General features: G+C 43.3%; 1 protein-coding gene across 1 annotated transcript; it reads right to left on the bottom strand.

Annotated features, from left to right (window-relative positions):
* Nucleotides 1–846: 846 nt before the first annotated feature.
* Nucleotides 847–25,671, bottom strand: LOC111869949 (nuclear hormone receptor FTZ-F1). The gene is made up of 2 exons (XM_023861850.2): nucleotides 23,738–25,671; nucleotides 847–2,676 (listed from the first exon to the last, which is right to left on the bottom strand). The coding sequence occupies exons 1-2, from the start codon at nucleotides 24,852–24,854 to the stop codon at nucleotides 2,012–2,014; spliced, it is 1,782 nt and encodes a 593-aa protein (XP_023717618.1). The 5' UTR covers nucleotides 24,855–25,671; the 3' UTR covers nucleotides 847–2,011.
* Nucleotides 25,672–26,315: the final 644 nt, after the last annotated feature.

The following is a 26,315-nucleotide window of genomic DNA, read 5'->3' as shown; positions in this document are numbered from 1 at the left end:
CAATATCGTAAACTTATAGCTATGTCTCTCTCAAAGCAGAAAACGAGTACATTCCGTCTTGAAGTCTGAATCCCGGTATAGATTCTAGAATTGTAAAAAATATTTTGATTTCATATTTTGACACACCAGGAGTTTCCAGTAAAGGACCAGTTAAAATTGTAAGAAAACCTTCTCTCGCGTTCATTTAACAGCGACATTACCCTTTCGTGAATGCTACTCTGCCACACCGTAGCCTAATACTGTATTTATGTAATGGCCAATTTCAACGGCGAAGAGACTTCGTTTTGCATGAATGTCTTTTGAACAAGACTGAATGTAATTAGAAATGGAAACTTCCGAGTCAGTTATCAACCCCCCCCCCCCGAAACCTTCAAGGATTCTGCGTCTCTCCTTCTTAGCCTGACCCTACTTACGTTACAGGTTGTGCACCGTTGTAACCCATAGTGTTATCATTATATTACAGTCAATTACAAGAGATGTCCTTAATGCAGCTTAAGCCAAATATTAGTTTCCCTACATGCTTAAGGTAATGAACAGCACGCCACCAGCCACGTAGCTTTCAGAGCGCTTTGTTTCAATTGCGTGTAGTAAAATTAATGTAAAAGTAAAGTTATCCTTGTAACAGTCCGTGGAGACCCATAGGTTTGTGAAAGGTTGAGGCTCCGACATCTTCTAGACAATCGGCTCACAGATGACGGTGAGGTTGTCAGCCTTACACGCCGACCGCCTTTTACCCCCTAAGAGTACCCCTGGAACTCATTTCTGTTAGTGGCTGAGTAGAACCCAGGACCATAGTGCGGCTGGAAAGATTAGGTAAATTGAAAATAAAAAATTCACCTAATCGGGACTCGAACCTGCAGCTTTCCTGCTTGTAGCATAGTGCATCAATGAACTACGCTACCGCGTCCCCCAAAGTTAATGTACGGTATGTAATATATTATGTGTGTTATGTGCAGTAAAGCAACGTAACAAATTAACGAGTCCTGAAGTCGGGTACAACCACAGATAACTACCTTGACATTAGTTTGTATGTTGTATCATCCTGTATTCTCCTGAAGATGACATTGTAGATGTCGAAACATGTAGGGACACACATTAATCTTAAGCTACATGAAGAACTCGTGTTACAGTTGACCGTAATGTGATAATGAACGCATAGAGCCCACCTATTTTAAGCGAAAACTGTCTGAAACGAAAAAGAAACACTAAGATCCTTTGAGATTCCGTTATACGTGTAAATCGCTTTCCTAGAGACCTGCATTGGTTAGTCATTTAAAGTCCCCGTTGGAAATATCTTGGTTAGTGTACTGTGACATAGCGTAGTTTGTTTCAGCTATACTAAGGCCACGGAAGAAATCCCGTAGTTGGTGGAAAGGACAGCCCTCGAGAATGCCCCCTCTCTGGATACTCTTGTGCCCCAATCCAGTCCCCCGCCCTCACCAGTGTCTCTGAGCCCAAAGCACTAACATCCATGTAGAGCTAGATGACTGGAGGGGAAGCATGACCTCTTGAAGGAGGTATACGTAGGTGGGTTGATGCAGGGGACTTGTTTCTGTGGCCGCAGTTTAGAGCCGTACGCTGGGATGCCTATGGGGAACTCCAGTTCGTAGCATGTGACTTCAGATGACCGTTACCAGAGTGAGCCCTCCGTTACACCCCCGTCAGACAGTAAGCCCTACCTAGCAAGTCTGGAGCAGAAAGCCTCTCCGGCATAAAACGATACCATTTACGGCGGATTTGCGACACGAGAATTTGTATGTTGACGCATGTTTCGATGTAACGGACATAATGAATTTACGCATGTCGGAAAATTGGGCACAATTTACGGCGCTTCAATCCGGTACGATCCGATTGAGGACGGGATTTCCTGTGAATCATCGTGTCGTAAAAACGGAAACCTCTTAAAACTGTGCCCCTATTCCAATAAATTTGATCTTACGAAAAAGAATGGTATCACTTCTTCTCCCTTCTGTACTACAAGAAGTTTCACCTTGAAGAAGCTATCGCAATCTCACGACGAATGCCCTAGTGAGTGGTGATTGCTCAAATGATGAAAGTAAGGGTGTCCTGTGTAACTCTGTGAAGCGGGCGGCCCAGCACCGGGAGGCAGAGGATACGGATATGGGACGTGGTGAGCAGCGGAATATAGCAAGCCAGCGGCTGCTGCGGCGTGCTGATGGTGGGAATAGCCCCCCGGAAATGGCGGACCTGGAGGCCCAGGTGGAGGAGGTACAGTGGGACTATTTACGTCCATCCCAGGGTTCTGCTTCTTCCACTTAGTCCTCCGATTTTGAAACCAGATTTTTACCTGAGTCTCTGTTAGCGATAGAGACAAAGCTAAATTAAGTCGCTCGCAGACTGAGAGGTAACGAGTTGTCTTAAATTTGTTTTCCAGTGCTACCAACTGTTCGTATGTAAATGCAGTTCTTGCTCTTCGAGGTTTGCCGCCGCCACTACCACTCCCGCTTTTACCGTCACTTCCTGCACCACCGTTTCCAATACTGCCCCCATTGTTTCCTGACTTCTTCTTTTTTCCACTTCCGCCTCCTCCTCCGCCCCCGCCGCCGCTACTGTTGCTGCCATTGTTGCTCTTCCCGTCTCGATCGTCGCTGACGTCACTTCCTAGTTCTTCCCTGTTACTGCTTGTGTCATCCAGGTCGTGCAGAAGATCTTTCCCTGTCGATAAAAAGAAAGCCACTTTCAGTCAGGAAGAAGTCGATGAGCCGCTAAGTTTTATAACGCTTACACATGACTGCAAATGTGTGCGCAAGAAAGTGTGACAATATTGTGACGTATAGACTCATTGCTAGGCAACAGCTCGGTAAGCACTTTCCCGAGAGAGCAAACGCGCGCAACAGTAAGACGTCTATTGCTAGGCAACGTATCAGTAAACACGCCTAAAACAATACGGGACAAGAAAATACGGTATTTTCCGTGAGTTCCGCCCGAGGCTATATAGAGGGGAGTTCTGTCGGAAGTTGAGAGAGTTCAGTTGAAGTATTCATTTGAGTGAGTTGCTGTGAGGAATTGGGTCGAGTTCTGGAGATGGCAGTCGAAGATGACTGAGAAGAAATGGCAAGAAAGGAACTAGGCTGTGAAAAGACTTCATATGTGCTACAGTTACAGTGAGACAGCGGCGGCCCGGGTTCGATCCCGGGTCTGGTCAAGTGGGATTTGTGGTGCAAAAAGTGGCGCTGGGGCAGGTTTTCTCCGAGTACTTCGGTTTCCCCTGCCAATCTTCATTCCACCAATTGCTCCACAATCACCCTCACCTATCATCTGGGGCTGGTACCATATGCCAGAAGTGGCCGCAGTACAAGGGACTTAGACCCACCCCACTAGCAATAAAAAAAATACAGTGAGACTGCTATAACTACTGTGTGGAAATCCGTTGCTAGGATACGGCTAGTGCAGCCTGAGAACCCTTGGGCGTGTGTAACGGTGAACAGGAAAGCATGTAGAATAGCATAGCGCTGTGCTACCTGTAGTCCAGAGTTGTGAATGTATAGGATTTCAATACACCCAGTCATCCAATCCAAACCCCATCTTATAATTAATGCAACAACCTCCCGCAATACATGTGACACTATTACCACTTAGAATTTTACAAGCCTGGACCTTCCGATAACTTTTACGTTAAGAAAAATAGATCTTATGGACGCTCTATTTAAGGACAGATGTCTTCATTTTCCTCGCACAAAACTGGTACATAACATAGCTACTCTACTTATACCCTGATAGTCAACTGTTTATATGGTAAATCTGCCCAACTTCCTTAATTTAAAAGTTTCCGTAAACGACTTCATTGAGGAACCATCTGTGGTGAACCCTTAAAACTAACTGTGGAACACATAACCTAATTCTATGGGTAATTATATTGTCGTACCGAAAAAAAAGTTAGCTAAGCGGTAACGTTTTAGATTTGTGATCGAGAGATAGCAGGTTCGAGTCTCGAATTGGACGCCGACTATATGTATGGGTCTTTCGTGGAATAGAGATCTTCCGTTCTGCATGCTTAGAGCCGATATGTCTATGGAGGGTCTCAGTCAAAGTGTTTTTGTCCAGCATTATATTCTCTAAACTCCATAAGAAATTCGGGGGGCCAACAGTGGTCTGAGTGCTCTGGGCGACTGGAATTTGCTTTACTCCCACCCACAAGTCAGTATCAATATCAATAGTTAATAATAGCTACCCCCTTCAAGCAGGGTTGGTATATGTAGGGGTACCAGTAACACAATTTGAAAAACACTGGCTTAGAATGCCTTGAAACTGACCACTCACATCTATCTAGCGCCGAGGTCAAGAATGGTGCAGTTATACCTCAACTGTTCCACATGTCTACATGGTTTGGTGCTTAATTGTTTGAACACAGGGATTTAGCCTTTTCTTTGTTCCATGTAGACGGAAGCTCTTGTAAATTATATAAAAATTCAGACCGTACCTCACAGGAAACACATTACGAGACCGCTTCAGAGACCAACCAGTTAATGATTACTGTGAGAACCATATCAAAGGCACAAATACACTCTGTGGGCACATTGTAGTGTTTTGGTGTTTTAATCAGGTGGAGCATATAGTTACCACTGGTCATTAAAGGGTTAAATACGATTTAAGTGTTGCATAGTTTGGAAAGTTTTCCTGTTGCAACGTCTCGCGCTTTTCCTACTCGGATATTGCAGAGAGGTAGGGTGGCACGAACTTTGTAGTCAGGTCTTCAAGATTTCAACCTGAAACTCTTGTCAGAACTAAAACTCTCAAATATCCTCCGCCCCCTACACTCTCGCTTGTAAATGGTGAATTTAACTAAACACTTTAGCCTTTAAAACAATCCCCCAAACTGTAATTAACAGCCTAGTCTAATTACTTGTTCTCATTTAGAGAGATTATTAACGAAAACTGTTGAGAACATGAACAAGGTTGAGGGTGGGGGGGGTGGGGGACTGAAGTGTGTGGGATGGAAGGATAATGCAAATTTGCCGCAAGAAAAGATTCCCTCTGCGTAGTAACTCACTTCTGACTACGAGGACCGGGTTTTTGTTTGAGTTACCATGGTAACCGCGGGGTAAAGGGAAGTAGTTAAGATACTGCGACACAATAGAGGGGAAGTAAAGTTTTCGTTTTTCTTTTCTATAGAGTCAGAACATTCTACGTCCTGCGCAATATCAAATTAGGCCTGCAAACACAGAGCATATCGTAGGATTAACTAAATGTCTAAGTGCCGATACAAGAAATTACCTTTTATTACGGGGATTTAATGTTCATTACCGTGTTCACCAACTCCCACCATTAGACCTTCCCCTGAGCCATTCGAATTAATTTCAGCTCTTACTTACTTACTTCTTTACTCATGGAGCTGAGTGTTCAAAAGAGCCCCCACTAGTCCCTATCCTGAGCCAGATAAATCTAATCCGTACCATCCTATCCTATCTCTCTAAGATCCATTTTAATATTGTCCACCCACCTACGCCTTGGTATTCCCAGTGGTCTCTTTCCTTCTGGCTTTCCCACAAACATTCTATATGCATTCCTTTTCTCTCCATCCGTGCTACATGTCCTGCCCACCTCATCCTCCTTGACTTGATCATTCTAATTATACTTGGAGAAGAGTACAAGTTATGAAGCTCCTCATTATGCAGTTTTCTCCAATCTCCTGTCACTTCATCTCTCTTCGGTCCAAATATTCTCCTCAACAACTTGTTCTCAAACACTCTCAGTCTATGTTCCTTTCTTAATGTCAGAGACCTAGTTTCACACCCATATAGAACCACAGGCAAAATTATAGTTCTGTATATTCTAATATTTATGTTTTCTGACAGCACACGAGAAGACAAAAGATTCTGAACTGAATGGTAGCAAGCATTACCCGAGTTCAGTCTCCTCTTAATTTCCTCCTGAATCAGGTTTTGATATGTTATCGTCGTTCCCAATTATCTGAACTGTGCCACATTTTCAGAACATCTGTTCCCTATCTTTATGTCATGATTTTGCCCTGCATTTTGGTGACGAGACAGCATCATAAACATAGTTTTCTCAGTGTTTACTTCTAGACCAACCTCTTTACTCATTCCAGCTCTACCAAACATTATTGAATTAATGTATTTTCCGGTCTACTCTACGTACAGCACTGTCATTATCTCAGATTATATGACGTTGAATGTTGGTGTGATTGATGAATAATGAATTGAGAAGTATTTGAAAGGAAGAGGCCGTGACCTAAACGAGCTATTACTCCATTTTTTCTGGAGAGAATGGGGAAGACCACGAAGAAACTCCATCAAGAAAGCCGGCGTGCTGATCGATATTCTAACCGAGGTACACCTCCATACACACATAGAGTGTTACCGCTACACCAGCATGCTCGGTACCATATAATGCATTCAGTATACATGTCCATTTTAATATTGTAGAATGTAGAAATCTTCATAACCACATCAAATCCTTAAACTTCAACTGTGCACGAATTGTTGTTTCGGGGGAGGCGTTTTGAGTGTTTGCCGGGAGCCCCTGCGACTACACTGAGACGGGTTACTGTAGCCCCAGGAGAGCTGCAGCCCAGCATTACAAGTTACAGACAGAGCAATAAGCTCTCTATTCGGGAGGTTGTCGGCTCAAATCTCAGCTGGGACACTGAGGATCCAGATTGATGGTGTCGTCATTTCCCTCAGTCTCTCTAGGCAAATTCCGGGATAGTGTCTCGATAAGACCATGAACCGTTTTCTTCAAAACTATTTCCAGTTCATTATTCGCAACCATCCAGTCATTCAGCGTTGCAGACGCTCTCAGTCGACAGGGCAGTAAACCACAAATGTGAGAGATTACGCCTAAAGGTTAGAAAAAGGTAAAGTCGTCTCTGTGCTTAACTAATTAAGCACTATGCCATGAAGACGTATTGGGGAGTGGATGTATAGATCCACATTTTCTTGACCTCGGCACTAGTTGGAGGTGGGTGTTCAACTTCACTTCCCGGCCGCTTTCCCCCCCACCGTACCCATTTGATAGGCGGCTGCGTGGGCCGCAGAGCCGGTCTGGACGACGTGGAGAAGAAAAAATTCTTGACCCTACCGGGACTCGAACTCCGATCTCTCTGTCGTCCAGCCCGTAGCTATACCGACTGCGCTATCCCGGCTCCAAAGGTTAGATATAAAAGTAAAATTTTCCCTATGCTTAATTAATTAAACATCGCACCATGAAGGCGTATTGGGGAGCGGAGATATAGCTCCATCATTGTTGACGTCAGTACTAGATGGAGTTTAGTGATCAGCTTCACGTCCTTGCCGCTTTACTCTCGGGGCTGGGTGGGCCCCAGAGTCTGTCTGGATTTTATGGAGAAGAGAAACATATCTCCCTCCTGCCATAAATCGAACCCAGGCCGTCCAGCACATAGCAAGTCGCTAAACCGATTGAGCATGAATTATTTAGTATACATATATTTTTTTTATTGCTAGTCGGGTGGGACTAAGTCCCTTGTACTGCGGCCGCTTGTGGCCTATTGTACCAGATTTAGTATATTAGATGTTAAAGTTTCGGATTGGCTGCAGGGTCACTTCACAATAAACTCGTTTTGAGTGCAAGAAGGCAATGCGACAGGACAGTCAAGCAGAGGAAAGTGGAGTTACAACGCTCTTGTTCTGAGCTGCCGCAGTTGAGACAACTGGAGACTGAGGTATGTGACTACAATATCGTTATACGCGGAAAGAAACAGGAGGAGAGCGAGAGAGAGAGGGAGAGCAGAAGAGACAGCAAGGATTTCTAATGGAAGCACAGGGTTAGAGATATTTGCTGTAACTAATTTAATAATTATTGTTGATTTAGTTCCCGCCATTTCATCTCTCCGCACTCCGCAGGGAGCCTCGGAACAGCGAACACGCAATTCCGTTTATGTGCTGACCGGCACAGCACTGCTAGACGATTGCAGTTATGAACCAACACTGACTGCATGCAATAGGGCCGTCTATTGGTTCGATCTTTAACTAACTAAATAATCGACTAGCTGTTTACCTAAGCTACTACTACTCTAGAAAATAAAGCAAAGTTGTCCCTGTGGTTAATTAATTAAGCACTACGCCATGAAGGCGTATGTGGAGTGGATGTATAGATCCACAATCTCTTGACCTCGGCATTAGTTGGAGGTGAAAGGTCAGCTTCACGGCCCGTCCTCTTTACCCCCGGTACCCATTGTGTAAAAAGCTGGGTGAGCCCCAGAGCCGGTCTGGACGATGTGGGGAGGAGAAAATTCTTGACCCTACAGACACTCGAACTCCGACCCCTCGGCCGTCCAGCCCGTAGCCAGTCTATATCTACCGCGCTATCCCGGCTCCTACTCAACTATTTAAATAGCTAAATAAACAAGAATCTGTTAAACTAGCCAATTAATCAATTAAACAACCTAACTATTGAACGAGAGCCTGGATAGCTCCATAGTGTAGAGAGAGGCTGGAAGACCGGTGTTCAGTTCCAGAAAGGGGCATGTTTCTTCTCTTCTCCGTAGCGTCCATATTGGCCCTTGGGCCCACCCAACTTCCTATACATTCGGTATCGTACCAGGTTTCCTCGGGAGTAAAGCGGACGGAGCCTGAAATTTATCACCATGATTAGTGAACAATAAATTGAAATTAATATGGAAAGAAGAGGTCGTGGCCTACTTTGAGGTAACATCACGGTGTGAGGGAATGCACGATAGACGGTTCATTGGCGGATATTTAAAACCAGGGAGCGCTACACACTCTACCGCGAGGCTCGGCGAAGTTGGAAGTGAAAATTCGTCTCCAGTTTTTTGTTTCTTCCAAGTTTCGTCTTCATAAGGAAGACTCATCACAATATGTGGAAATAAAAATAATTGAGGGAGATAGGGAGAGAGAAAGAGAGAAAGAATCGGGAGTCACAATGACGGAGAGAACCGGAGTGTGTACAAGCACTTGAACAGTTCGTCTCTGTATCCGGGACAGTCTCTCCCCGAGTCTCAAGAGCACTTCTTTGAACACAGTAGCTTTCGGAGGCAATTTCCCGAACCTCTGCCTGCCGCTTACTTCTTCAACTGACAGATACTACAATAAATTGAAGAGAAGTCGCTTCTTTCTCTGATATTTACCCTGTAGAAGCACCAGTCACGTTTACCCGGGGTTCCCCCATACGTGGCTCGCGATGTGGTCTCCTCCCTTGCTCCACAACATAACTGAGTGAACGGAACAGAGTTCTCCTTAACAAGCGAATAGCTGCTCAGTCAAGAACCTCTCTGCCTTTCATGGAACCCGATGATTCGTTACCATATTCACAGGAGCCGCCTCTGATCGCTATTCTGAGCCAGATAAATCCAATCCACACTACATGTTCAACGTCTGTAACTCCCATTTTAACATCATCCACTCATGTAAAAGGAGCTGGGATAGCTCATTTCGTATATTGATGGCCTACGGGCTGGACGACCGGGGTTTAATTTCAGGCAGAAGCAAGTCGTTTTACGCTGCTCCACAGCTTCTAGACAGGTTCTGAGGCCCATCCAACCTCCTATCCAGTGGGCACCGTGGGCTCTTTCCCCGGGGTAAAACGACCGGGGTGCGAAGCTTGCCACTCAGTTCAATCTAGTACCGAGGTCAAGAATGGTGGAGCTACACCTCCACTCTCCCATAGATGTTCACGGCGTGGTGCTTAATTAAACACAGGAACAAATTTAGCTTTTTTGCCGATGTAAAAATACGTCTTCCAAGTGGTCTCTTTCCTTCAGATATTCGTATCAAAATGTTATATGCGTTTATCATCTCTCACATGCAGGATTAGGGCGTAAAAATCATGACGCTCCTGGTTACGTAGTTTTCTCCGTCTCTTCTCACTTATTTCTTCGTACGTCCGAAGATCCTTCTCAACTTCCTGTCCTTACACATGCTATCTGTTCTTGTCTTGGTATGAGACAGGATTGCGAACTCAAACAGGACATGGCGTAGGCCTATTTAATCCTGACGTTTTAGATAGAAGCTCAAATATTAAAGATTGAATAACGTTCAATTAAAAGATGATAAGGCTTTAAGTGAAGTTGTCTCTGTGCTTTGTTAAGCACTATGCCGCATATTCAGGTAGGAAAAGTGTGAAGAAATTCCTATCCATTGGTCCCCTGGGTCCAGGGTATGAAAATATCTCTGCCTAGGGGCCAAACAGAATAGGAGTCTCTCCCTATACTGTCCACCTGAAGACAGAAATAGAACCTGTTTCCGAAACGTTGTTGTTGTATTTAAAAACTAGGGCGATGGACAAAGTCCAAGTAAATATCTTAAGCATTCAGATACTGATGTTCGTAGCAAAACAAGCACTAAAATGTCGCTGTTGGTTTATCGAATTATTTAACGACGTTGTATCAGATGTGTAGGTTACATGCTTGTGGTATCTGTATACGGAACGAGAACGCCTCAGTGGTCTAGAGGTCAGTATTCCTGGCTACAAATCCAGAGATCCCGGGTGCGATTCCCGGCGTTACCAGATTTTATGAGAAGTAGCGGGCCTGGAACGGGGCCCTCTCAGCTTCATGAGTATAATTGAGGAGCTATTTCAAGGAAATAACGACTCCGGTCTAGAAAACCGAAATTAACTGCCGTGCGGATTCGTTATGTCACCCCATCTCCAGACAACGTTGGAACCAGTTGCTAGTCATGTTTGTGAAGTATCGCCATGCAATGCTGGAACCTACGCCATAATGTTGCGCTGAGCACACCTGCTTAATATTAGCGAGTCCTCTTTTTCAAATACAAAAATTCAGACCTCATTTTCTGATTTTTCCGTTTCAATTCCTTCCACCCTATAAGGAAAATTATATGATCATGCCTTAAAATAAGCCACGGCCGATATTCCAGTGTCATTATGTTGTGTTTGTCCATAATGTAATTACCAGTATCTACACTGTGCTGCGTCTGTAATTGGCCTTGTGGCTGTTAACTCGGCACATAAATAGTAAAGAATTGAATTGAATTGAGTTACTAATTTATCACGTTAAAAGCCATTCTATTTGATGTTCTAAACATATAGAGTTGAAAGACGTCGTCAAATTATCCAGTAATCAGTCGTATTAAAGTACAGCAACCAGCTGTTTACTTACAGGCCTATGTACACTTACATTTGAATATGCTTCAGTTTCCTGTCTTCTCATGTTTCTTCGTGCAGCCACTCATATTCAGACTTGTTAATCTGCGTATACAGGTCTAATCGTTCTTAATCCTGTGACGTAACTTTCACTCTTCGCCAAATACAATTAGAATGAGCAAGTCAAGGAGGATGAGATGGGTAGGGCATGTAGTATTAATGAGGCGAAAAGGAATGGTGGGAAAGCCAGAAGTTAGGAGACCACTAGGAAGATCGAAACGTAGGTGGGTAATATTAAAATGGATCTTAGAGAGATGCAAAGCAAGGAAGTCAATCCTTTCTTAAAGGACACTAAAATATTTTTAATTCGCCAAGAAATTTTTGTTAAATATTTTAAATATCATTAACTATGTACATTTGTTGTCATTGCTACATGTTTTGGCCACACATAGGTCATCATCAGGCAGCACTTAAACTTATACATTGTTGTTGTTGTTGTTGCCGTCGTTATTGTTAATTTGCTTTGTGGGATATTTTCATCCTATCTTTAGTAGCAGCCGTTTCACTGCAATGTATTATACATATATACGTACATAATTTAACGTGCTGAAGAACGCATATGCAAACTGTCATTTCCTAGGCAATGATCCACGTTCCCGCTACAAGGTTACAATGGAAATGTATGAGTTCCCACAGCGACAAATCGAATACCATCCGTAAGGAGACGGGGTCGAATACCTCCACCGTGACCCTGCGAGTCGTAGGAGGCGATGAAAACGGAAGATTCAAATCTGAGACAGTAAAATATGGTCGTTAGTACCAAGGTAAAGGGACCCGAGAAAGACTGCGCTGGCAAGGCCCAGCAGCATATACAAAACACAGACCCGTCCTCTCGTCAGAGAGGGAGCCCCACAGAAACAAGACCGTAACTGTCAATCAGTAATAAATATCTGGTCATGAGCCCGAGATGGGGCTCGACACCAAGACTTACTGACTGACTGACCGTTAGTCGCAATGTGACTTTGACAGCTAGTCCAGCCTGTGTAGCGGCGGGGTCGAATACCTCCACCGTGACCCAGCGAGTCTTAGGAGGCGACGAAAAGGGAAGTCTCAAATCTGAGACAGTAAAATATGGCCGCGAGCCTCAAGGGACTCGGACCCGGGAAAGATTGCGCTGGCAAGGACCAGCAGCATATGTAAAAGACAGACCCGTCCTCTCGTCAGAGAGGGCGCCCCACAAAACAAGACCGTAACTGTCAAACAGTAATAAATATCTGGTCATGAGCCCCAGACGGGGCTCGACACCAAGAGTTGCTGACTGACTGACCGTCAGTCGCAATTTGACTTGGACTTGGGCTTGGATAGCCAGTCCAGTGTTGCAGACTAGAGTCAGTTGAAATATAGCAGCCGCCGAAGTAACAGTGAAGTTCCAGCTCGTGCAGTCAGTTGGTCCAGCATTCGCCGAGTGAACTGAATCGCAGAAGCAGTACTTGAGCGTGTTCAGCAAATATTCGCTGAATCCGAAACCTAAGTGAAATTGAAGAAAGCAGTCTTCTGGGCTTTGGCGCCGTGTATATGTGGTGTTAACCTGTCTCACGGTGTTGTCGCTTGCAGATTTACCTATACTTTTTCTTCAACCCTGAAGATGGGGGCGATACGTTCCTCCGAAACGTCGGTTAACACCACNATAAGTATGATTTGGAATATCCGGTTATGTGCTTCAGTGTATATCTCATTTGTGTATAAATTGTTCCTGCTAATTTTGTAAATATGATGCCTTTCTAAGGTGTTTAAACCTCCACTCTTCCGTCCTGTCCTTATGGCGTCCATAGAACCTGTTATTATGCCATACGTGTCTCGTGTTTAATACACGATTCTAATATCCGGATTTATTACAGTTATTTCTGATGGCCTGAATGTGTTGTTCCTGTTTGACCAATTCATTTCAATGGGCAACCATCAGATATATGCCGCTATTGTTATATTTATCGGTCTGTGGTGTTTCGATATATTGTTGGTTGTGCTTTTTCATACGGGATAGCTCAGTAGGTATAGCGACGGACTGGACGGCCCGCGTTCGTTTACCGGTAGAGCAAGATTCTTATCTCCTCCACAGCGTTCAGACCGGCTATGGGGCACACCCAGCCTCTTATCCAGTGGGTAATCTGGGTCGATCTCCTAGGGTTTAAGCTACTTGGGCGTGAAGCTAACCACACTCACCTTCATCTACTGTTGAGGTCAAGAAAGGTGGAGCTATATCTCCACTCCCCCATATGCCTTCATGTGATTAATTAATTAAGCAGAGGGGCAACTTTACCTTTAATCAAATTCGGTAGACTGAGTGTCTCATCCCCCTGGTGGCAGATAGCCGCAGTACAACAATTAGAGTACACGATTTACCCTACTAATAATTCCCCCCCCCGCCATTCCCGCGGCTGTGTCAACACTCGGCTTGATATCCGTCACCATGGCTACCCTCAGTACAAAGCCACTCCCCGCGTCCGAGGTACCCAACCGCTCCCGAAGTTAATGTGGCCAAAGGCCTAGCTTAAGTCAGTAGACAATGGCACTTAAAAGTGAAGAAAATTGCATGTTACCGAGCAGGTTGGTGTAGCGGTAACTCTTTAGAATTATATTAGGTAGGTTCTCGGTTCAAATCTTGGCAGAGATGGCAGTTGGTCCAGTGATTGTGGTCATCTCTTTTTAACGGACCCAACAGAGCAGGTGTCTCTCATTCCTCTCTCACCTGGAAGTGGGAACAGACCCAGTTTCCGAAACTTCGTGTCCTCTAGAATACCGGACGGTGGACAAAGTCCAGAAACCCAATAGTCCCGCCAGTTACCTTGTCTGATGATTTTCTGTTTTCCCTCATTGTCTCCAGTAAAATTGCGGAGGTGCGAACTCGAACAGACCTCAGCCGGCTCTTTCCAAATTCTCTACAGTTCACTATTCATCTATGGCCCTACCATTCGAAGCTGTGCAGTATGCATATTGACAGCATCTTACAATGCCGATCACAGTGACCGCGCCGTCTAAAGCATGAACTGTCTCAGCTCGCCCGAAGGCTGAAATCGCGTTCTAATCCCACTCAAGGCATGGATGTCTCTGTGCGTTTATTCTGTGTCTGTGTTGTTCTGTGTGTAGGTAACGGCCTAGCTACGGACTGATCCCCCTTCTAAGGAGTCCTACCGACTGTGAGTAGAATTAAGAAAATGAAAAACGGCCAAGTTCCAACAAAAGGACTGTAGAGCCATAGATGGACGGACGGACAAGCAGATAGACAGACGGACGGATGGGTGGATAGATAGATATAGAGAGAGATAGTCTTAAAATAAGCCACGGAATAATTAAACACAGCTTTTAAGTTAGGTGCTTAGTTCTTGTCTAGTCTCCTGACAACCATAACAGCAGTGTAGAGCACTCGATTACAGCCTGAAACCAGCAACCGGTCTTACTGATATGTCGTCATTAGAGACTGAAAGCAGACGATGTGGAATAATCGCATGTGCCATGATATTAGCTAACAAGTTTACATCTGCTATGTGACATTTCATGCAAATGAAGCTAATTGGCCGTTTAAGTGGGGGACCTAAATTAAAGCAAAACAAACATGGTTCCACCATTATTTTACTATTCCATGTTGAATATAAACATTCATGTAATTACATTTATTGGAACATCCATTTATAATTCAATTGTGACAGTGATACAAAGACAAATTATATGGCTAATAATCATAACGGTAATGACGTTTCTAACTGAAATACAGATAGCAGCACCGTGTAACTAGACATATGCATTAACAGAACTTTGTTTCATTTGAATCATTAGCAGTCACATGACACAGGCTGTAAAACAATTCGGTAACGCAAAGTCTCCAGGAGTTCTTTGGGTGGAGGTGGAAGCTCTTAAATTTGCTTCCAAACTAAAATTTATGCCATTTAAGACGAGTTTTACTAACCACTCTATAGTATTAAGGATATGAAAATATTGTTTCTAAAAAAATAATTTTAATTTTAGGTATTAAGTATAGGTATCCGTTGAGAACTCAACAAAAATTTCATTACGTATTATACGATCTTTTTTATTATTGTACCCCTCTTTCCTCCCCTATCCCTTTCCAGTCCTACATGTTATCGAATGATGCGTCGAGGCCGATGTATGACGCTGTCTCCCACTAATAACACGCAAATAATCAAACAAAAACCTTCTATTTTATGTAGTACACCACACTTCGCACATCCAAATCATAATACACAGTGGCAGAATAGACAAGATACTCCGAAACAGACGACTGAAGGCTCGTTCGTGACTTACTTTCATGCATTCGTGTTAAAGCTCGATAATTAATTGGTATCTTAACCTGATATTTCGTAATAATTATAACAAATCTGAAGCTATAAAAACAATTTTATGTATGGCCTACAGACGGAAATATTTGGTATATTTTCTTCTCTTTAAAATTATGTTTGTCTTCAGTGTCCTGACCGAGATTCATACCGAAAACTTGTCGAATAGGCATACAAGCCGAAGCCGTTATATCTTGAACCATTTTTCTTGATAACTGAGTAAGGAAAATTCTTGTAAGGCCAGCTCAAATTTTGGTTTAATATTAGGCCTACTGCCAACTGTATCGGATAGAGGGTGTCGCGTGGTCAGCGTAACGGATCCCCACGGCCGTTAATCTCGGTTTTCTAGACCGAACCCGCTACTTTTCCATTCAAGTAGCTCTTCAATTATCCTCACAAGGCTGAGAAGACCCCGTCCCAGACCCACTACTTCCCAGAAAATCTGGTAGCGCCGGGAATCGAACCGGGACCTCTGAATCTCTAGCCAGGCACTCTGACCACTAGACTACAGAGGCACCAAATTCGCCGATAAGCGGCGGTCGTTCGGTCAGTTTAGTTCGCTTGCGGACTAAAACCACGGATTTTGTTTCATTGGGACTACTGGTACAAAATTTTGAAAATTTCGACCGCTGAAATAACAGCTGTACCTGACAGCTTATGACATCTGTTGGCATTCCATTCGAAATTTATAGTCAAGATATATACGTACATATCTGGAGGAATACGATGTATGTCCTGCATATTTGCAGTTTGGGGGAATCTTTGTGTATGTATTATTTACCAGGTACTTTGAACCGTCACTGTAGGAATTTCAGTTGACACTTCTAAGGTTAATTTCTATATTCGTACCTTGAGAACCACAGAGTTTAGTACTCTTAAGCCACACATCTAGGATGAATTAAGATTCAGACTCTAATAACGTTAAGTTTAGGTATATTGGCTTATCTATAGATTATATTAATTTCATTTGGGAGATTTCTTGGATAATTTCCCACTCCGAAGACCATGAAGGAGACCTGAGGAGAGCATCAAAATCGATTTTAGGGATATAGGTTGTGCCTCTCGGAGGTACATGTAAAATGTTGTGTATCGTGTCCCTGTCGAGCTCTGGTGAGCGTGTTTGTAGCACTGGATCAGACGGTTCTGCTATCAAGAGTTAGTTAAGTACATATTCAGCCTTTGAGCTTCATGAATTGTAATTTTCTCCAAGTATAATTCGAGTACGGGAGGGGGCACGCGGTAGCGTAGTTGGTTGAGGCACTATGCTGCAAGCCGGAAGGTCGCAGGTTCAAGTTCCCGTGAGGTCATTGGGTTATTTTCAATTGACCAAATCCTTCCAGCTGTATTATGGCCCTGGGGCCGACTCAGCCTCTAACATCAATGAGTACCAGGAATATTCCTAGGGGTATAGGGCGGCCGGTGCGTAAGGCTGACAACCTCACCGCCGTCTGTGAACCGATTGTCTACAAAATATGGGAGCCTCAACATCTCACAACCCTATGGGCCTCCACGACCTGTTACAGGCAGAGCTTTACTTACTTGTAATTAGGGTGATCAAGTCAAGGAGTGTGAAATGTGCAGGGTATGTAGCATGCATGAGGTGGAGGGGAATGCATATAATTTTTGATGGGAGAGCCATTAGATCGACCTTTAAGAAGTCCTAAAAGTAAGTTCCATGTTCTCAAGGAACACTAAGCAGCACTAGATACACAGAACTAGCGAGCGTCACACCCAGTGGTACACGGAAACAGCCACAATGTATAAGATAGGAAGAAAATGATCCTATTAAACCACTCTACAACATCAGAATTCAAGAGTTAATAATAACAACGACGTGCCTTAATGAATACCATTTGGCCAAGTGCACAGTGCAGTAGACTCATTTAAAAGATCTGTTGCCTGAAGATGGCCCTGTGCAGCTGAAACATGTAGCATAACACCGAATGTACATATATCTTAATAATTTTAATGATATTTTAAACATGTAACTAACATTTAGTGAATTAAGTATGAATTAATTTTGTGAAATTAATATCGTTGCATTATAGAGGAAAAACAAGACTATGAGAACCCTAACTATTGCTACTGGATGGACAATGTAGGCATTTATAAGGACATCCAGTCTTATTATGCTGCATAGGATGTGATCAGTTTAGTTAGGACAGGAGAACTGAAACCTTTCGGAAAGAAGCCAGAACATATAAGGAATGTGAGAATGGCTGAAAGAACTGGAGAATGACTGAAGAGTGCTGAAAGTGAATAGGTGGAGGCAAGCCTCAAATAATGGAGAAGAATGGAAAATATCTAAGGTTCTTGGAACACTAGTTCCCAGACTATTCTATTCTGAGGCTCCCTTGATGTGAATAAAATGTTTTGACTTGCCCGACTTGTGAATAATATATGAAATGTGACTTATCAATTTAAAACTAATAATCACTTAAAATATAAATCATATATATGTAATACTTTTCATGTTTTGTTCTTTTTTAATCTTTCATTCTTTGCCTGTTTCGTTCGGAGAGACCATCTTCAGAAGGACGTTAGCAATACATACGGAAACTACCATTATAATGTCATTCATATAAAACATTATTCTGTAACAATTACTAAGATGTGCATGATTTTTTTAAATCATTTATAAATTGTTATAATTAGTTCATTTACAAATTATTGTTCGAAAAACTTTTTGTTAAAATCCAGAAGCAATTTGGTTCCTGTCTTTGTACCTCTCTTTAAAGGAAGGTGAGTGCATACTACGTCGGGGTTCCGTTGTGTCTTTCTAATTTAATGTCGCCCTTTATTATTATTAAATCATATATATGCTTATTGTGATTGGACACGGGAAGAAAATTTCACGCCCCTTGGATTGGGGGGGGGTCTCCCATTTTGAGAAAAAAAACGCTACCATAGATTTAGGACACTGTGGAGTCAAGGAATATATACGTATATAAGGTGCGTAAGACTTCCTAGTTTTCTAGTAGAACTAGATTTCTAGAGCTTTACTAAATTAACATTCGTGCGACTGTAGGGTGCAAGCACGTGGAAAGGTGCCGAAACATCAATATATGTAGCTCAGTAGTGAACTAATCAGATGGGTGATCAACTATGTACCTGACAATAAGCAGGCTGGTGTAGCGGTAACTCTCTAGTAGTCTTGTATTCAGAAGTGCTCGGTTTGAATCTCGATGTAGACAGCTACCCTGTCTGATGTTTCTCGTGGATTAGCCCAGTCTCGCCAGGCAATTATGGGATAACAACTCGATTAGGCTAAAATTTCTTCCTTCCAAATCCTTTCCCAGTCAACAATAATGGATCATCATTTTATTGTTTAGAGTCCAGCTACCGGCAGCTCCGTAAAATAAACCAGAGCGAAAAGTCCTGGGAAGAACTTGATACGACACGGACTGTATATGAAGTGACGTCTCCAACAGTTATTCTATTGTTGCACGTATTCGTTGCCACGGGAACGTGTCTACTGTACCATTGCCTGTGAACGGCATGAGCATACATATACAGACGCACAGACTGATGGGAGGGATTTATGTTGTACGCAGCTGAGATGGGCTCAGGTGTCATTTTGCTTTGTTGGGGGTGGAGTCCAGCTGGGTCCACTCGGCACGTCGGCCACTGACTGGCCTATTGTACCTGCCCCGGGTGATTATGATGGAGAATTTGGTGGAATGAAGATTGGTAGGGGAAACCGAAGTATTCTGAGAAAACCTGCCCCAGCGCCACTTTGTCCACTACAAATCCCACTTGACCAGACCCGGGCTCGAACTAGGGCCGCCGCGGTGGGAAGCAAGTGACTAACCGCTTGAGCTCTGGCTCGGCCATCTGGGCTCAGGTGTCATGATATACATATCGAGTTTCATAAAGACTGTTTCAGGCATTCAGAAGTTGATACAGGTGGATACACAGGTACACAAAGCCATACAGACAGCAAAGTGATCTCATAAGCCTACTTTTATTTTTATCAAAGTCAGGAAATTAGGATAAAAATAAAGACTGCCGATTTCTGGGATGTGGCCCAGTGTAGATATTGTGTAAACCAACGTTTCGGAGGAACGTATCGCCTCCATCTTCAGGGTATGAAATATCCGCGAGCAAGGAACCAGCGTAAGCAGGCAACTGAAGATATTTTATACCCTGATGATGGAGGCCATATTTTCCTCCGAAACGTCGGTTCACGTAAGATCTACACGGCGCTACATCCCAGAAGACGGCATTCCTCATGGTCCCCGTCGTGAAAAACTCAAATCTTACATAAAGCAAGAAAGCCACAACATACGGTATATTTACGTTACTTGCCCATGTCGAGAGATGCCGTGCTCTTTCGGAAAGCATTTCCCAGTTTCCGTCCTGACAAAGGTTGCGTGATTGCGACACAGCGGGACTGGACGGAATCTATCTCTGTAGAACCGTATCAAATCAATGCAATGACGTCATATCTGGGAGGGAGGGGGATGACAGTAGTACAAATAATCCGCGCTATAAGATGGTCCTCTGATCCTGTTTATCCCTAATTCCCCATCTACGGTAGGATTTTGTTTTATTACCGCGTAACGTCATCGCTATCTTGAACAGGGATCAGGCAGTGTTCCAATTCAGTTAACCGCACCCCTGTGCACGGTCAGAGCTGCAAAGGAATTGTACCCTATATTGCTGTGTGATCATGACGAATTTCTGGACGTTCCTCCACATCACTCACTCACTCACTCACTCACGAAGTTGGGCTCCTCTTCTGGAAGAGCCGCCAATTCTGCAGCTTCTCAAGAATTCACCAGCTTTTTATGGAACCCGAAGTTTCATTACTGTTCACAAGAGCCCTCAACTGGTCCCTGTCCTCAGCCAGATCAATCCAGTCCATACCATCCCATTCTATCTCTCTAAGATTCATTTTAATATTGTCCAACTACCTAGCCTTGGTCATCCCAGTGGTCTTTTTCCTGCTGGCTCTCCCAGCATATCCTGTATGCATTGCTCGTCTCCCCCATTCATGCTACATGCCCTGCCCACCTCATCCTCCTTGACTTGATCATTCTAATTATACTTGGAGAAGAGTACAAGTTATGAAGCTCCTCATTATGCAGTTTTCTCCAACCTCCTGTCACTTCACCCCTCTTCGGTCCAAATATTCTCCGCAACACCCTGTTCTCAAACTTCTTCTGCCACTGCCCTGAACGAAACACATTCCTAAGGAATTTAATTCTTGCTGTTTCTGTTTATTGCCTAAGCTTTTGTGAACTGTTTACTAATGTAGGTATAGCCATAGTTTTGTAAAAGTCTATCTTTATTTTCTTGCTTTCCTTATTATCCCACCTACATGCTAATATTTTCGCAGTTTACTTTCCAAATCTGTATTTGCATAAACTGAAAGAGGCCACTATAACCAAATTAATTAAAATGTCTTGCTTTCTCAGTAGGTTTATTATATTGTGACGCATTGTTAGGCAACGGCTAGCTAAACACATTCCCGAGCGTCACGCTGTCCACAAGAATAGATGTCCGTTGCTGGGCAACGGGTTTATTTGCTACGGTATTGCAGGCATATCCGGCACAACGCAGACATGAAACACAGTAATAAAACCCTTGGAGTTTGTGTATGCTGTCCGAGCCGCCTAGTGGTTATAACAAATACTAAGTTCGAGAAACCAGAGAACAGTCCGAGATTCATACAACAGTGAGACGTTCGTCAAACAGGCGTCGTTAAGAAGGAGTTCAATGTGTGAGCTGTTATGATCAACTGTAGTTGTAATAGAAATGTCCAGTAAATCCAGTCATCAAGTGTAAACGCACAATTATTAGTCACGCTACCCCCTTATATTTGACAATATTGTAGCGTGTGGTACCGTTGCTGTACAATGATCGCGAGAAGGAACTTGCATTGCTTGGTAACGGCTGGTAAACACGTCACCAATATCACAGCTATCGCTAGGCAACCGTCCGTAACAACAATAGAAGAATTGTTGGGGCGGTGTTTTCTGTTGGGTCCGCTCCTAGACTAATTAACGAGGACCCCAGGCCGGCTCAGTGGTATTGAGAGAGTTCAATTCCAGGGCATTCGCCGAACAGAAAGGATCTGAGGACGTAAAGCTGAAGAAACTCCACTGTTAACATCCGTTACCATGAAAGGGCTGTTGAAGACACTGAGGCTAGAGAAGACTTAGAGTTTGCAGTAGTGACTTATAGTGTGTGAAGGTCAGCGATTGCGCTGTAATTACTTGCAGCTTCGAGTTGTGTCAATAAATCCAATATCCAATCTATACCCCGCCTATAGTCACACATAAATCGTGACAATTATAGTCCTATAATAATCCTTGATCTTACAGTAATTTTGTGTTTGCAGTAAAGATTCATCTAGAACAATCAATGGAACAAAGATGAATGGCTTTAAAGAATAAACGTAGGCCTGGACCTACCATCTGTTATAATATTAAAAACTCCGAATTTTATCTACACATTGTGCTTATAGGCCTGTGTTTCGTGTTCATCTTGTACCGAAGCTAAGAACTGTGGAACTATACGCCCACATATATCTTCATTGCGTGGTGCTTAATTAATCAAGCACAAGGAGAGCTTAACTTTAAATTTCTTATCGTTCTTAGAATAAATAATAATTATTTCCATTGCCCAACAGCTATAACTGATAGCTATTTATAATGAAATTCACGATTCGAAGGAAAATTGTACCCGTGTATTGAAAATGGAAAATACTCCTGCTGTCAACGAAATATTTAACAGCAGAAAGTAGCAGGGCTCGCTGTCTGCTGACAGCTGGGGCCTTAAGTGGTACCTCAGTCATGGAATTCCGTCAGCAGGCGGTAAATTCACTGCAGCACATTCTGTTTGCCTCATTTGCTACACCATAATTGTCCTTGATTAAGCACGAAGTAAAATAGAACGCTGCAAGCAGGCTACTATGGCCTATATATCAGAGAACCTGGTTGTATAGTTAAGCTGAGTTTTTCTGATTTTCCCAGTGTTCAGTTTTAGGCCTATTTACATAATTATTTAAATATGTTTTATAATTAACTATTATGTAGACCTGTTGGCTCTTAGAGAAGTAGAAAGGGATTGTAGGGTCTGGATTCATCTGTCTCACGACAGGAACCAGTGGTAGGAATTTTTGAACACGGTAATGAACCTTCGGGTTCTGTAGGAAATCCTTGAGTAGGTGAGTGACTGGCGGCTTGTCAAGAAGGGCTCATCACCGTGGAGTTAGTTACCTAGGCATATTTTTGTATTTAATTTTTATATAGGCATATACGTAACTGAAGATGTTAAATGAGTTAGAAATAAATTCTGGTTAGCGTATGGACGTAATATTTTCCCTTTGAACTGAAAGTTCTTATAGATAATGAGCTATATGAAAATTTAGTTCCTGTCTCACAGAAAATATATTCTTTTTTATAAAAAGCAGTCAGTTAATGACGTTAGGCTAAGAAAATAATTGATCAATTCGCCTAATCCTAATATCGAAACAGGTTAAGAGGACTGAATTTCGCAGTTGATGAAGATAACGAAATGGGCGTGTCATAAATCCACAGATAGAGCAAGGCTGCATAATTATGTTTATTTCCTCACTTCCTTTTCTGTATATAGAACCCATCTGTGTGTTGAGAACATAGATCGCTCAGCCCGGCACCAAGCTGTCTATTGCCTGCATTTTATCTTTAGAATTCGGCATATATCGGCGTGCCACACGAAGTAGACTGCATAATTTAGCATTATTTATACTACATTAATATCACAGAGCTCATTAAGAACGGTGATATTATGTTCAAGTTACATACTCCGTTAAGGTATATAAAAGTATATAAGGTATGCAGTCTACACAACAATATTCTGTATTTAAGAAACAAAGAAGAAACTACTGTATCAACATTTTGACCAAAAAAACTCAATTTATGAATTTATGCATTTAAATAATTTAAAGACATAATAAGGATCCTTATTTGAAGAATTATACAAAAATTAATTGCAATTCAGTAGCTGAAACTTGAACATTGTACGCCTGATGACGGCCCGGTATAAGGGTCGAAACATGTTGATTTTGCAAAAACAAAATAAAAACAAATGTTGATACAATAATGTCTCCTTTATTTTTTAAATACAGAGTATTGTTGTGTAGACTGCGTACCTTATATACGAGTACCTTCATAAACCGTATTTATAACACACAACAGGATGCACTCTATTAAGATTACATTCTCCTTTGTTTACGTCTTTCGTGTTTCTCTAAGTAATTATCCTAATCAGAAAGGTTCTACTTGCCATCAGATTTGAGAGAAATGCACTTGATAACGCTGTGTTAAAACACTCACCTGAGTTATCGTCCGTCCTGTCCGGAGACGCCGTGTCGAGATGCGGACGCCAACAGCAGGCCGTCGCCGCGACGTGGCCCCCGGATTCCGACGTCAGCCTCGGGGCGGAAACTAACCTTCCGGCCGCATGCTGCATATGACCGCGGCCCGTAAACTTAGTCGGATCCAAGATGTTCTCCACAGAAAATGCCAGATTTCTCCTCGCACTGCCCGCAGTAGTTGTTGAGGGACCTCCACCGTTATGACCCCCCACCCCCACACTTGACACACTCTCTGATCTATAGTTAGGCCTCGAGGACTTATCTACAAGGTTCCCTGACGCATCAGCTTTTGGTGAGGACGACAGTGAGTTTGTGTTGCACATGACAGGGGAGTGTGAGTCCAGGATGTCCGGAGGAGCCTGCAGTAACCTATGATTGGCTAACATTAGGCGCGCGTTGGAGTGATGTCTATTTGTCAGGTCTACCGGAGACGACATAAGGTCATTTGCTTCCTGATCTTCGTCCTCTACGTTCAGTTCCTCCTCATCGTCACTTCCTTCGTTCATCTCTAAATCCTCCTCGTCTTCCTCAATGTCCATATCCTGCTCTATCTCTGCCTTCTCTGCCAACGCTTCGCATTCTGCTGTCTCTTCGTCCCTGCCGTCACGGAAGTGTCTCGATCTAGTTCTGTCTTCACGGGGAAGTGCTTCGGTGTCGCTGTGGTCAGGTTGCGGGCTTGCAGCGTCTGTACAGCTCATACCCGACGCTTGGTGCATCGTGGGAACCGCCGAAACGTCCACAAGAACCTTATCACTGTCTCCTCTAACGGTATCGATGTTTCTACTCCGATTCTCTACCGGTTCGATATTTCTAACTCGAGTATCGATAGTAGGAGAGGAGTCGCCGCTGTGGACGCGGTGGAACGGATGGTGACTGAAGGTAAGAAGCCGCGGAGGTGTTAAAGAACGGATGGAACCAGACGTGGAATTGGTTCCGGAAGAGTTCTGCTGTAAGATTTGTTGCTGTTGTTGTTGTGTTGAATGACTTTGTTGTTGTTGTTGTTGTTGTTGTTGTTGCTGCTGCTGCTGCTGAGTTTGATGACACATGAGTCGTTGCATCATCATCATAGTCATCATGCTGTAATGCTACTGTTTGTGGCTTCAGATGAAACTGTCAGAAGCATTCTCGTAATATAAACAGAATTCCCATGGCAACACAACACTGGGCTGATACACTTAACAGCGAGTTGAAGACAGTGCTCCACTAATACGAGTCGTGACAAAAAGGCTCAGTTTGATAAGCAATAGAACTTACACCCCATTGCTTTCATTTATTTGTAGCTTATAGACGTATAGATCCACTACTTTCGCATGAAATTATGCTAAATAAGCCTATATGTACATCTGTCTTCGAGTCTGTTATCTTCATAATAAGGCCTGTGTACTGTAGCAAAAGAGACCTGGAACAACTTACACCCTATACTTCTATGCCTCCTATTCAGCAGACACTATTAAAATATGCATGTTAAATGTTACTTTCCCTGAAGAAATAGCGGCATACACAACAACTTTCTTTATTTCTTACAACCCACATTCACACCTCCTTCACATTGACAACGGATTCCACAGCAGGAAAGGAAGACATTTTGCTAAGAATTCATGCGAGTGTATCTGTCCCTGGAACACTCACATCCTCAAAACTCGCTGTCACGTTGTGACCACTCACATCTTCAGTGCTACACACGGCGTAAGTTTTGCCTTTCTTTCACCACAAATAATTCTCACTTTGATATCTAAGTCTTAACCCATCTTTAAAGTCTGTTATTTAAATATCCTAAGACACACAGTGCTTTGAAATAATTATCGTTAACATGCTATCGCATCAATAAGTCTCCACACTCTCGGCGGGTACATCAGAAAATAGAGCAATCCACCAAATCACTTCATAATAAAGCAAAACGTTTCTCAGACTGCTTCCTCCCAGTCAGACACTAAGTGCAGTATCCGCACACTCACACGAGGTACGACAGCATCCCCCCTCTTCTCCCCGCCCCACCCCCCCACAGCACCCCAAGCAGCAGCAACAAGCTTTAACACCCAACAAAACATGGCGGAGTTAAGTAGAGATTCATCTCCCTGTACGAGCGATGATAGAGCATCTAAGTGATAGAGCGGGGGGAGGGGGCAGCGATGATAGCACGAAGCAGCTGGGCCAACAAGCGCTGAGGAGAGACGGGGGAAAGGAAGCTGCTATTGGCTACGGTTACCACACGCTGGATTCTTATTGGTAGAGCGTCCAATGTGGAGAAACAGGTGGTGGGGAGTACTGAAGGTAATAGTGTAATGGGATTGGTTGATTTTTGGAGAGCCCGGAAATCGGAAGTGAAATTTTTGCGAGTTTAAGAGGAGGAAGGAAGATAGTTTGTTATCTGTTTGGCGGTTCTGTGGCTAAACAGAGAGAGACAGAGGAGGCGAGTGCAGTGCACTTGCGGAGACGAGATCTCTGTCTTGATAATTACAGGTTCGCATCCTGATTGAGTCACTCTTTCAGTGACTCAGAAGTAAAGAGGAGATAACCCTAATTCGCCTGCCCTCTAC

The sequence above is a fragment of the Cryptotermes secundus genome, unplaced genomic scaffold (genome assembly GCF_002891405.2).
Source record: "Cryptotermes secundus unplaced genomic scaffold, Csec_1.0 scaffold1149, whole genome shotgun sequence".
In the NCBI taxonomy this organism is placed as follows: domain Eukaryota; kingdom Metazoa; phylum Arthropoda; class Insecta; order Blattodea; family Kalotermitidae; genus Cryptotermes; species Cryptotermes secundus.
Note: the sequence above shows the minus strand (reverse complement) of the source record. Positions and strands in the feature narration are given on the sequence as shown.